The sequence below is a fragment of the Cyprinus carpio genome, chromosome A8, assembly GCF_018340385.1.
Source record: "Cyprinus carpio isolate SPL01 chromosome A8, ASM1834038v1, whole genome shotgun sequence".
Taxonomy (NCBI): domain Eukaryota; kingdom Metazoa; phylum Chordata; class Actinopteri; order Cypriniformes; family Cyprinidae; genus Cyprinus; species Cyprinus carpio.
The window spans coordinates 4509316-4522400 of NC_056579.1; the positions used below are offsets into that span (position 1 = coordinate 4509316).

Below are 13085 nucleotides of genomic sequence, written 5' to 3' on the forward strand. Positions count from 1 at the left end.
CTAATGTGTTCATTTCCCGCCAATTTTATTGTGTGTTTTGCAGTGCTTTGTTATTTATTTATTTATTACAAAAAAAAAAACAAGCAAGCCCAGCCCAAGTGACAAAAAAAGTAACCGTAAGCACCGTAAGGGATTACTTCGCACAAAGTAACGCAATCAGTCAAATTTTTATGGAGTAAAGAAATATTATAATGCATTACTTTTAAATATATATATATATATTTAAAATTAAAATCTATATACAAAAAAAAATCCATATATATATATATATATATATGGATTTTTTTTTAAGTTATTGGAAGTTTCTAAATGTAAAGCTTTAACTTTTATTTCATGCCCATCATTTTAAAGTTAATCCTTCAATGACACTGTTGTCTCCTTGTTGAAGAAAAACACTATCTTTACAAAAGTGGTGGTGGGATTAACGGCACAATAAATATTTATTTCACTTTGTTTAGATTATCATAGTCTAACATTTGTAATAATGCATATTTTTTTGGATTTTCATAGTTTCAGATATAAAGTTTGGGCTCTTTTTGAAAAGTATCTAAAATAGATTTTGAAGGCGTAGTAAAGGAAGGTTTTTCTTTCTTTCTTTCTAATGTGATCTCCATTTAGTAAACATATAAAAAAATTGGAAATATTTTAGCATTAATAACGAAACATAGTGGGGGACACCCATTACAGAATATACAGAAATCATGTCAAATATATTTTTATTATGTAACAGAATAGAGAGAATTTCTCCTGTAACTCTAACATGACGTTCTTCCATCTCAAGTATTCATGGTCTCTGCATGAAATAATAATTCTAGTTGCTAGTCATATAATTCATGTAAATATTATATGCTTATAAAACATTTCACTGCCAATAAACAAGAGTTGTATTTCATTCACAAATAAATGACCCAAACTGAATGTTTTTTTCCCCCCTAAGGAGCAGATTTAATAGTTGCATCTGATAACAATTTTTCAAGTTATTACATTACAGTGTAAGTCAGTGTATATACTTAAAAAGGGCTGATTGTAGAAATCTGTAAAAATGCTGTTACGTAATGAAAATTGCACTGGCTAAATGTTTAGTACCATAGAAACAGATTAGTCATTAATGTTAAATAGCACTCTCACACATGTAGGTGTTTTGGCCATAATACAAAAGCTTGACTTTGTTATAAAAAACAAAAACATGTCGCTGAGAACTAAGCCAAAAACAACAAACAACAACCAACAGACAGATATTGGATCGCCAAAACAACAGGCGTATAACAATAAATTATGCACTTTTATATTTCTTCGGCTTGTCATTCAAGATTCACAGGTTCACAACTACACAGATTTCTTCATCAGTACCACTTTTTATTCATCAGCAGCTTTGGCCAAGGCATTTTCTCTACCATAAGCGTAATTTCTGGTAATATTTGAACACCGTATTTGCTGGGTCCCAGTCATCCAGTGCTAAACTGCAGCAGGCGACGGCATGTTGATTCCAGATGTCTCACATGCAAACTCATCACTCTCTTCTGGCTCCCTTGTTTCAGCATCCATCCCTCGGTCTGCAAAATAATGAAGCAGCATAAATATATTATTTTGATTCAAGCAAACAAGCACAGAAATATTGTGTCGACATTTTGTTTTTAAAATGACAGTTTTCACCTGAGATTTGGAGCCATATTAGAGGGGATGTAAAAGTGGTTTTAGAAAGCGGGCAGCATCATTTTATCTTTACACAGAGATTGGTAGGTCTATTAATAATATCTGTTGACTTTAGCAATTTTTGTTTCATTATATGTCAACGGTGACAGTTCAAAAATTGGCAAAAAGCACTTCTTGTGTTTTTTGCCTCAAGTTTGCATGCCTGTAACTTAAGTAGTATTAAAGATACCTTAATATCCTTTTAGGTTCTGGTTCTTAACAAACCTTCCTTTTGTTGTCTTCATTTTAATAGTTTCAGATATAAAGTTTGGGCCCTTTTTGAAAAGTATCAAAAATAAATTATGAAGGCGTAGTAAAGGAAGGTTTTTTTTTATGTGATCTCCATTTAATAAACATATAAAAAGGTGGAAATATTTTAACATTAATAACTAAACATAGTGGGGGACACCCATTACAGAATATACAGAAATCATGTCAAATATATTTTTATTATGTAACAGAATCCATGGTTAACATGATAATTTCTCCTGTAACTCTAACATGATGTTCTTCCATCTCAAGTATTCATGGTCTCTGCATGAAATAATTGTCTGCTAGTCATATAATTCATGTAAATATTATATGCTTCTGAACAATCCACTGCCAATAAACAAGAGTTGTATTTCATTCACACAAATAAATTACCCAAACTGAACTGAGCCTTGAATTTGTCACCACAGTTGCACTTTGAATGCGATTTGTGACTTGAGCAATGCCTTAAAAGCAAATCTACAGACATTAACCACTGCGCAATAAGACAGAGCAAATGCAATCTTGTTAATCAGGATCTATGATTATACTATATGGGTAATTTTCAGCTACGTCTGAAGGATGCCTTTGTTAGTATAAAGTACTGTCATCCAGTTACAGCTGATTTGGACACTTACATAATGAGGTGCCTGATGACAGCAGATCAGAAGTTAAAATCCTTCCCTCTTCATAAAGCTGAATTTTCTGGACCAGTTGCTGCCTCACAGGATTTACAAACACTTTCTGTTCAGAAAAATCTGTAGATGCAGAAAAATTCAGACAGAGAATGAGAATGGGCCAACCAGAAAGTTATAATACAATACATAAAAAAAAATGCTCTTAACTATTTATGATCTGCCTATTTTAATAACAAAGAATCTCATTACCTTTATTCAGACTGGACTGTGAAGGGCTTTTCACTGAAGCACCACTTGTTTTAGTGCTCTGAATGCCACAGGCCCCACATGACGTCGCCTGAGCTCTGCTACAGTGACTTGTCAAGTATTGAGAAAAGCCTTGACTCTCATCCGATTCACACGGCGTGCCAGAGGAATGTGAAGCCCATGATTCAGCATTCAACTCTGACTCTGAGCAGCTAGACTGAGTCCCGGCAGAGGTCTTGTGAAGGCAGGGGTACGTGCTCTCTTGAGGGTGGAGATTGGAGAACTGATGGACGAGAGAGTCCAGGGAGCGCAGAGGCTCAGGGGTGGATGGATGAGATGATACGGGAGACATTCTCACCGTGGTCGATCTGCCAAAGGTCTTCAACCCTGAATGCACATCTTGCAGTGCTTTAAACACCTATAAAAACACCAACCGAGCCAGAATAAGCCAGATAATTCTAACTTAAACATAATATTATAAAAGGGTATTATTGTTTTTAATATTCTTATTATTTCCCTGTTGTCTGTTTAGTTTTTGTGACTGCTCTCTGACCCATCTGTTTTTCGCTGCTGTACCTTTAAGAAACACGCCCTTCACTTGTGAAAAGCTGGGTTTGTTGTCAGGTGCAACCGTTTTTAATTTCTCCATCCTTTAATATTTAATAACCTCAATAAACGCTCTTTTTAATTATGAATGTAATACTATATTTACAATTCCATTTTTAAGTTTTCAATTTTAATGTCTCACCAAGGCTACATTTATTTGTTCAACTTCAAGCACACAGTAAAAGCAGTAATATTGTGAAATATTATTACAATTCAAAATGAACCGTTTTTTATTTGTATATATTTTAATATGTAATTTATTCCTCTGATGCCAAGCTGAATCTCAGCAGCCCTTACTCCAGTCTTCAGTGTTTCATAATCCTTCAGAAATCTTTAGAATATGCTGAAGAAAACATTTCTGAATAATATCAATGTTGAAAACAGCTGCTAAATATTTTTTGTGGAAACCGTGGCACTTTTATGTCAGAATCTTTTGATGATATACAGTTTTTATTTGAAACAGAAATCTTTTGTAACCTTATCAATGTCTTCAGTGACACTTTTGATCAATTTAATGCATCCTTGCTGAACAGAAGTATTAATTATTTAATTTATTTTTGATTAATTGAAGTTTTTTATTTTTAAAATTAAAGAAATAAATTTTAATTTATCCCTTTAACAAGTTTAGCTACTAAAATCATAATATAATAAACAAATAGCATTTGAATAGATTCTCCTACTTCCGTCATGCGAGGTCTCTTCTTCCGTCGTCGGTCTAAACACTGACATGCCAGCTGAGAGATCTGCATTGATCCATGTGGGGTAGGAGTGTCTTTAGTCTTCAGTCGAGGATCCAGATGTTTCCTGCAGATGTTCTCCGCTGCATGAGCATAGGACAGCTCCCGCGAGTGCTTCCCTTTGCTGAAGCTTCTTCCATCGTCTTCCTCCTCTTTAACTAAATCTTTCTGTGAGAAATAACAGGTTTAACCTCTACACTAACATACTGTATGTGACTAAAATATGACTTCAGCTCTTCTTACCAAGTAAACCGTTCTGGATTGGTCATCGACCTCCAGAGCCTGCCGCCCAGTAAGCACCTCGAGCATGACCTGCGGTACAAAAGAAACTGGAGTGTTACATAATCAAATATGGAAAGCTGAAAGACTTTTGCAGTAGGAATGGGCGATACATCAAATCAAGTTTAAGTTGAGCTTTATTGTCATTCCGCTACATGAGTGGACATACAGTGGAACGAAATGTCGTGCCTCACAGGACCACGGTGCTACATAAATACAGACATACAACAATGAAGTAGAACAGTATAAACCTATACACAACTAACCTACTGACAGATTTTGATTATAAATATACTATATATAAATGTTTACCTATACATAAGTTATATGAATGCTTCATGTGATACTATACCTATACACAACTAACCTACTGACAGATTTTAACTATAAATATACTATATATTATATATAGAGAGAGATATCACTATAATATACTAATATACTGTAAAGCGAAACTTTTAACATTATCACAATATTTCCTGATTTATACCTTCAGCAGAGATATCACTATAATATACTAATATTATAGTGATATCTCTGCTGAAGGTATAAATCAGGAAATATTGTGATAATGTTAAAAGTTTCGCTTTACAGACAGTGAGCCAACTTCACTCGCCTTTTTTTTCCCCCTCACAGCCATGACAAGTGATGTCAATCATGGCTGCTTATAAAATGCTCCTGTGTGTATTTGAGTGAGGTTTCTGTATATAAAGTGTTTTTGCAGCATTGCGCACTGCAGCCAATCACAGACAAGCAATGTTTCAGAATGCTATGACTGACGATTAAAACCATGGCAAAAGATGGGACAAAAAAAATCTGATATGGTCAGATGTCAGAATAGATCTGTGCATGAAGTCTTGGAGTCTAAAAGGAAAGTAATACCCCTCCCGTTTATTTTATGTAATGCATTTCATTGTTCTTCAAAGAACTGGCTTTGCTCATCTGAGCTGCATCTCACCACTCCAAAGCTGTAGACGTCGATCTCCACTCCAAGCTGTCCATCCTTCAGGTATTCCTCTGGGAGGTATGCAAGAGTTCCCCGGACCGTAGCTGTTTTAGCCACAGTGGACGTCTTGCCTGGGGTTTTGTTGGGGTTCCGGCATAAACGCGCCAATCCAAAGTCCCCCAGCTTGGGCTCCAAGTGATTCCCTAAAAGGATGTTAGAACTGTAACAGAGGGAACACGACTGGTTGGTACCCTAATGATTAACATCCATGCCCAAGTGGATCAATATATTCAGCAAAAAGCAAAACTGAAGTGCTGGATTTTATCGTTCTGGAACTGTGACGTGAAAGTGAAATGTCCCTAAATTTCCAAACATTTCGGGTGATGGTGTTTTTGCAGCACCAGTGGCAAACAAGTTAACTGACCCAAATGCTTACTTTTGTTTTTTATTTTTTTCATTGACTAACTCATCCCGATCAAAAGGTACTTTACAGTGTTTGCAGGTTTTACAAATGTAATGGGTGCAATCACACTGCATTTAAGACACTAGTGGGGAATGAATTTGCATCCGTGAAAACTTAAAAGTCCCTGTAATGTCAATTCTGAGAATTGTTTATAAATGCATTATAAATGTTGCAAATGTATTACTGAAACACATTTCAAAGACTGTGAATTCTGTAGTACTGAAAAATGGAGTTGAACCATTTTCACCAATTCTGTGTTCAGGGTTTTTTGGGTGGGGCTTAAACTGTGTCACGATGATGCACTGGAGCCACTGATCATGGCCCCTCCCTTAACACTATAATAAATGTCGATGACGCACTGGAGCCACCGAGGTTCTGGCTCTGGAGGCTCAAACATGTATGGCTGTGTAAATTCAATTAAGCTGCTAGGAGCATCTACTCAGGCTGCAGCGGTATTTGACTGTTAAGAGGCGGCAGCTTTCCCGCAAGTGGGCGTGGTTTCAGCGCAGACAGCGGACACACCACCAGTGTTTGAGAGCAGAGGATACCGCCCAATTTTTTCAAGATATTGACAACTTATTTTATGAACTTCAAATATTTTTTTTTATTATTCAAATTTGGCTGAGTGGTTAATAATACATTTTTCTTTGGTGTGACAAACTCAGAACACATACTTAATATTGACTTTACAAGGACTTGAATTCCATCAACTAATCTGAGGTCATTTGGGTCAATATGATTCCTACAATTTATGTAACAGCAGTGTGATTGTCAGAAGCTGGGACTGACGTTTGGGGTTTTAGGAGAGAAAACTTTCAGTAATGTGTGATGTGATTCCAAAGATGCCCACACCAAAATTCATCTAAAAATACTGACTAGTTGGTTGGTTAGTGGAAAAAAAAAGATACAGTATTGCATTTTCATGATTGACTATTGCTGTCCCTCCCAAGCATTCATGTTAATCCCTATCAAATGCTGCTGATTCAAAGAGTCCAGCAATGAGCGTAGACTTTTTTTCTTCATATTTTTTAAAAAGCCTCTTATGCCCACCAAGGCTGCATTTATTTGATGAAAAATACAGTAAAAACAGCAATATTAAGATTTTTTTTTTTAACTATGAATTTTCACCATCATTACTCAGTCTTCAGTGTCACATGATCCTTCAGAAATCATTCTAATATGCTGATTTGCCACTAAAACTTCTTATTAATATCAATGTTAAAACAGTTGTGCTGCTTCTTAATTTAATGGAAACAATGAAAAAATTTTCAGGATTATTTGATGAATAGAAGTTCAAAGGAACAGTGTTTATTTGAATGTATTTTTTGTAACATTGTAATATACGTCTTGGGTAAATTAAAGCAAAAAAAAAAAAAAATATCTTATTTTGAATGCCAGTGTACATGTGATTTACATGTTCTTGCACTCACCTCTTGATATCGCCATGAATGAGTGCAGGTGAGCAAGAATGCAGGTACTGAATAGCTTTGGCAATGCCCAGCAACACATTTACACGTTGTGACCAACAGAGGGCGTTACTGTCCTGAAAGAAACAAGTATTACCAACAGATGTACTAATATGATAATTCTGTCGTCACTTACTCATGCAGTAACAAACCCTAATGACTGTTTTGGGGGCTCACTTACATACAAGTGCATAATGACAAGATACAAAAATGATAAGATACAAAAATGATAAAAAGCCCCACTTAAGTACCACAGAAGTTGTCCATATTTTGTCTTGTGAGAACCAGTGACTCATGCCATATCTTGTCATTGATATTATTGGCATTGTCATTGATGTTGTCATCATTGTCGCTGACATTAAACATTGCACAACAAGTTGTGATTCATTATATTTGAATGTACAGGCCCTCAAATGAGATTTGAGAGCCAGGATGGACAAAACTATTTTCAGTGAAAAACAATTTAAATTTCATTCTATTGTATGACTTCAGAACACTTCAATTATGAGTCATAAACTAATTTTGTGGGTTTTTTTTTTTTTTTTGATGTCTCTGTTCCATTCACTTTCAATGTATGTAAAAATAGCACACAGGACTTTCCTCAAAACATCTCCCTTAGAAGAAAGTCATACACATTTGGAACAACATGAGGGTGAGCAAATGATGATGTAATTTTCATTCTGAGTGTACTACTCTTTGAAGTAGTATACTAAACAATGAGCCCATATTGTCTAGCAAGAGTGATTCCTCACCTCATATCGAAGCCGGTCCTCTAAAGAGCCGTTTGGCATATAAACATATATTAAACAATAAGTTTGTCCTTCTATACTGTAGCCAACAAAGTCCATTATGTTGGGATGTCTGTATCTGTGTAATAAGAAAGAGCCGTATGAAAAACCGTGTTGCTTGAGATTATATTACATAACATGTAACAAGGCTTTACAGTAGCTGAAGGAAGCAAAGCTTGAAAGGTTAATGTGTCAGAAAAAATGATGAGACAAAAAGGATGACAACTAACCACAAAAAAAGTTTTGGAGGGTGTGCTGGAGACCTTCATTTTTGGCTCATGAAGAGGTGTGGTGCATAAAGAGCGATCTAAATTTGAAGTGGGTAAGTCCCATTCTGCGATTCTGTTGAACAAACATAAATGCATCACAGCCAGCCTGAAAAAAAGTTGATTAAAGGAATTGTTCACTCAAAAAGTTATTTCATCGGAAAAGATGTGGAGAAAATTAGCATTCCATCACTTGCTCAGCAATGGATCCACTGCAGTGAATGGGTGCCGACAGAATGAGAGTCCAAACAGATGATAAAACATCACAATAATCCACACCACTCCAGTACATCAGTTAATAACTGGTGAAGTGAAAAGATGCATGTTTGTAAGAAACTAATACATCTTTAAGTTCAGTGAAAAAGTCCATCTTTTTCACAGGAGCAGGCAATATTATGGATAGAGGGCTTGTATTTTAGCAACGGTTTGAAGTTAAAAACATCTTAATGATGGATTTGATTCTTACAAACACGCAGCTTTTCACCTCTGAAGACATTAACTGATGGACTGGAGTGATGTGGATTACTTGTGGATTATTGTGATGTTTTTATCAGCTGTTTGGACTCTCATTCTGACGGCACCCATTCACTGCAGAGGATCCATTGCTGAGCAAGTGATGTAACGCTAAATTTCTCCAAATCTGTTCCGATGAAGAATCAAACTCATCTACGTCTTGGATGGCCTACGGTGGAGTACATTTTCAGCTAATATTTATTTTTGGGTGAACTATTCTTTTAAGACAAAACAGGAAAGACAGATTTTGAGGCCGAGAACAGGAAGCATAAGCCAAAGGAGCAGAGGATGGACAGACAGTTTCTTACTGTGATAGCTTTTCTACTTCCGTCATGAAACTTTCCTTCACGACATTCCAGTCCAAATGAGAGTCCTGCTCCGAACACCCACATGAAAGAGAGAGAGAGAAAGAAATAGACGCTCAGGAAATAAACTGAATGACTCAACAGAACAACCAAAATCATATTGGTTTGTTTTGTTAGTTCTGTTCTAATACTTCTTTCAGCTTCTTCACAGCAAACTCTGTGTTTCTCATCACAGCTTTATACACGTGTCCGAAACCTCCTTCTCCAATCTGCTTGCAGGGGGAAAAGTTGCATGTGCATCTCTGTACTTCCTCAAATGGCCAGCTCATCGCAGTGGAGGAAAAAGGGGGGGGATCCACGCGGTTCTCACACAGGCACTATGAGAAGGCACAAATGTGTCAGTGGATTATGAGACTGAACGAAAGAAAAACAATGGCTAAAGGAAAAGTCATCCTGACTAATGCCTCACCAGCACAATAAAAACAATGAACAGTCAACCAATCAAGGATTTTCTATTACTTGTTTTAATGGCTGAATATCTTATTATTTGTATTTTTTTTACAAATGAAACACCTCTATATTTGAGATTCTTGAATTCACAGAGTCCAGATCAGGTGGCGGGGGGCTAGGCTTGGGTAGAGGCCTGATTTCTGGAAAAGCAAAATGACCATTTTTACCAAAGATGTTCTGATTAGCAGCAGTCAACTTGCATTTTTAAAAAAGAATATCATCATGTACGACAGATGCATGCACTGCACTTACCGGGGACAGGGAGAGACTCTTTGACAAAGGAGACTGTACTGCTTTGACATGCAGGGACTGGTGGCACCGTTGAAGGCTGCTCTGAACAAAACTCCGGTATACGTCTGCCTGTGGAAATGAATACAAAAATACATTAATGGAGTATAATATAATACAAGTATAATGACATGAAGTGTCTGCACAAATCTGAAATATATCAGTTAGTAAACACCTTTTCTATGTTTAATGGACACTTCTCTAATACAGATGTATTTTAGTATTATTTATATATTATTTTAGCATTCATTAATTTTGAATTGGCTTTTTTATGTTATTTATATTTACATATTTATTTTAGTTTCAGTAAATTGTTATAGTAATTGTTTTATATATATATATATATATATATATATATATATATGTATATATATACACACACACACATACATATAAATATAAATGTATATATATATATAAATGTATATATATATAAATGTATATATATATATATATATATATATATATATATATATATATACACATATATATATACATACATATATACATATACATATATATACACATATATATACACATACATATATAAACATATATATATATATATATATATATATAATATATATATATATATATATATATATATATATATATATATATATATATATACACACACACACACACACACATACATATATACATTCATATAAATACATACATATATATACACCTATTATGTATTTATTTGTTTTTTTTGTATTATAATATTACGTATTATTATATTATTCTGTATTATAATTTTTTTCTAATTTTTATTTCAGTTTTAGCACTTAAATTTTAACTTTCTTATCTTGGAAACAATTATTTATTTATTTTCCCATCTGGCAGTTCCAATAAACTGTAAGCCATGTCAATAAATAATACACTATTTGTTTAAAAAAACAACAACAACAAGATAGTGACTCTCAAGCAAATATTGTGCTAAAAAATCTAATTTCAATCTCAATTGCTATAACTAAATGAGCCTATATAGCAAATGTATCTGCATTATATATGTAATTAGTTGCATTTTGATTAAAGACTATAGGGACATCTTTTTTCTTTGAAATAACATGCACTGATAAATCATGCAAAATTAAACAGAAAAAAAGTGTTTTAACATCAAATACGATCAATGTGTACTGTTTAAGATTAAATAAGTATATAACTAATTATTCACTGTTGTTTTTTTTTCAGTAGATGTCAGGGGAGGATGTTATTGGTTGTAGCTGTAATGCCAACAGCCTATCTAGTGATCAGAGAACAGAAACTAAGACAAATAAGCACGTGTGATCACAGCAGAAAACGGTCACATCTGACAACATTGTGTTTCTTCACAACTTAAATGTGTTGCTTGTCAATAAAGTGCCTAAATCAAGACTATCATGTGAGTTTCATGACAACCACAGAACCCACCTGATAACCTTGCTGGTTAGGGCATCAGATGTGGTAGAGGCAACAGAAACACGCAAATGACTTGACACAATGATATAGAAAGTGTACGTACATTTAAGGATGATATCACGGGCCCTAAACAACTGCAAGCCCTCAAGAATCTTCAGCAGTTCTCCAACCGTCCCGTTGCGACAGCCCCATGTGTGCATGAGGTCCTCCGTCCGTCTGGGGCTTTGCTCCAAAAGGCGTAGTTCGGTCTGGTCTGATATTACCTGTGAAGCTGCAGGGAACATTGGGACTTAGTTACAATTGTGTAAGAGAATCATTCATGCCAAAGGATTATTATTACGACTGTGAAGAAAGTTCTAGCTGACTTTCTCCAGCTACCTGGATAAAAGGACAACACTGGCAAACATTTACTTCACATAAATACCATTTTATCTAAACTAATTTCCAATCCCATGATTCCCCCATTGAAGAAAAGCTGTGATGTAGCAATAAGATGGATTAAATTTCAGCATCTCACCTGAATCAATGGACACAAAAAAGACAACCCCAGCGATCCACGTCCATTGCTGAACAGATGTTTACTTTTTAAAAACATTACGAATTATTTAACCCTTTATTACTCCATCGATCACGATGAGGCCAGGGCAACAATCCTGACATTTAGCGAAACACTGTAACTCAGTTACCTTAAATACATTCATAACCACACGAATATCATTATAAAGATGTATAAACTTTATTCACAACTTAATTAAGCAAATTAACCATGGCGGTGAGAAACTGAACAAAACTAAACTTCTGACATCAGCGCTCAGATGGCTAAGCGAGTTAGCGAGTTTGCTAATCAACACATCCTCTTGCCTTCGAGTTCAGATTTAAATAATTGACTACTACATAATCCTAATGGAAAAACTAAACATAAATATGTAATTCTTACCGAATAATATCCAGTCTGAGTGTGAGAGTGAGTCCATAAACCGTGTAAAGTCATTCATAACAGACGCGGGTAGGATGTACAGAAACTCCGTATCAAACTCCGCTCCAGACATTTTCAAAAACCTTATTGTATTTTGCTTCTTTGTGTTTTTTTTTTTTTTTTTTGCTCTTTACTCAGCTATATTGTTTTACGTGGTCCTTGAACGCCTGAGTTTCCTGCTTGTGGCTGTCACTCCTCTGAAAGGGGTCTTTTTACTTTGAGTCACCACCACAGCCGTCACAAACCATGAATATTTATTGCGTCATCTTTAAACCTGTGCGTGACCTAATTAATATTCATGAGCCGCCGTTGAAGATACCGCACCTGACCGCCGCCCACTTTCTTACGTCAGCAGTCGCGTTCTCACCGGCTCTGACTCGGAGAGACCAAGTCACATTTCGTTTATTAATATTCATACCCGTCACCTTCACCATAATAAAGTTCGCTTATTCCTTCGCCATCACGTATGAATCACATCTTCCACTTCCCCTTTTCCACATTTAGTAATAGTGTAAATTTCACTGTCCTGATATTTAGTGCTGCATTTGCATTTTAAGGCATATGCTCAAATTTCACGTGATGCGATATGCTACACGTATTTTTTTTTTGTCTGAAAAATACATTAAACTTGCATATATATATATATATATATATATATATATATATATATATATATATATATATCAAAACATGAGTGATTACTAAATTAACTT

General features: G+C 35.1%; 1 protein-coding gene across 2 annotated transcripts; it reads right to left on the minus strand.

The window, feature by feature from the left end:
* Nucleotides 1-918: 918 nt before the first annotated feature.
* Nucleotides 919-12990, minus strand: LOC109102567 (interleukin-1 receptor-associated kinase 1-like). 2 transcript variants are annotated; one of them, XM_042761692.1, is made up of 14 exons: nucleotides 12334-12990; nucleotides 11500-11667; nucleotides 9957-10064; nucleotides 9768-9844; nucleotides 9386-9571; nucleotides 9198-9262; nucleotides 8075-8189; nucleotides 7287-7399; nucleotides 5406-5613; nucleotides 4412-4480; nucleotides 4112-4336; nucleotides 2829-3243; nucleotides 2580-2699; nucleotides 919-1553 (listed from the first exon to the last, which is right to left on the minus strand). In XM_042761692.1, the coding sequence occupies exons 1-14, from the start codon at nucleotides 12443-12445 to the stop codon at nucleotides 1456-1458; spliced, it is 2079 nt and encodes a 692-aa protein (XP_042617626.1). In that variant the 5' UTR covers nucleotides 12446-12990; the 3' UTR covers nucleotides 919-1455. The 2 variants fall into 2 exon arrangements, with proteins under 2 accessions (XP_042617626.1, XP_042617627.1); XM_042761693.1 differs by lacking the exon at nucleotides 12334-12990 and adding an exon at nucleotides 11914-12327.
* Nucleotides 12991-13085: the final 95 nt, after the last annotated feature.

Coding starts and splice junctions, on each gene's coding strand:
- LOC109102567 (XM_042761692.1), bottom strand. CDS start 12,445: ATGTCTGGAGCGGAGTTTGATACGGAGTTTCTGTACATCCTACCCGCG. Junction 10,065..11,499: donor CCGTGATATCATCCTTAAAT/GTACGTACACTT, acceptor TCATTTCCACAG/GCAGACGTATACCGGAGTTT. Junction 1,554..2,579: donor GTCATCAGGCACCTCATTAT/GTAAGTGTCCAA, acceptor ATTATTTTGCAG/ACCGAGGGATGGATGCTGAA.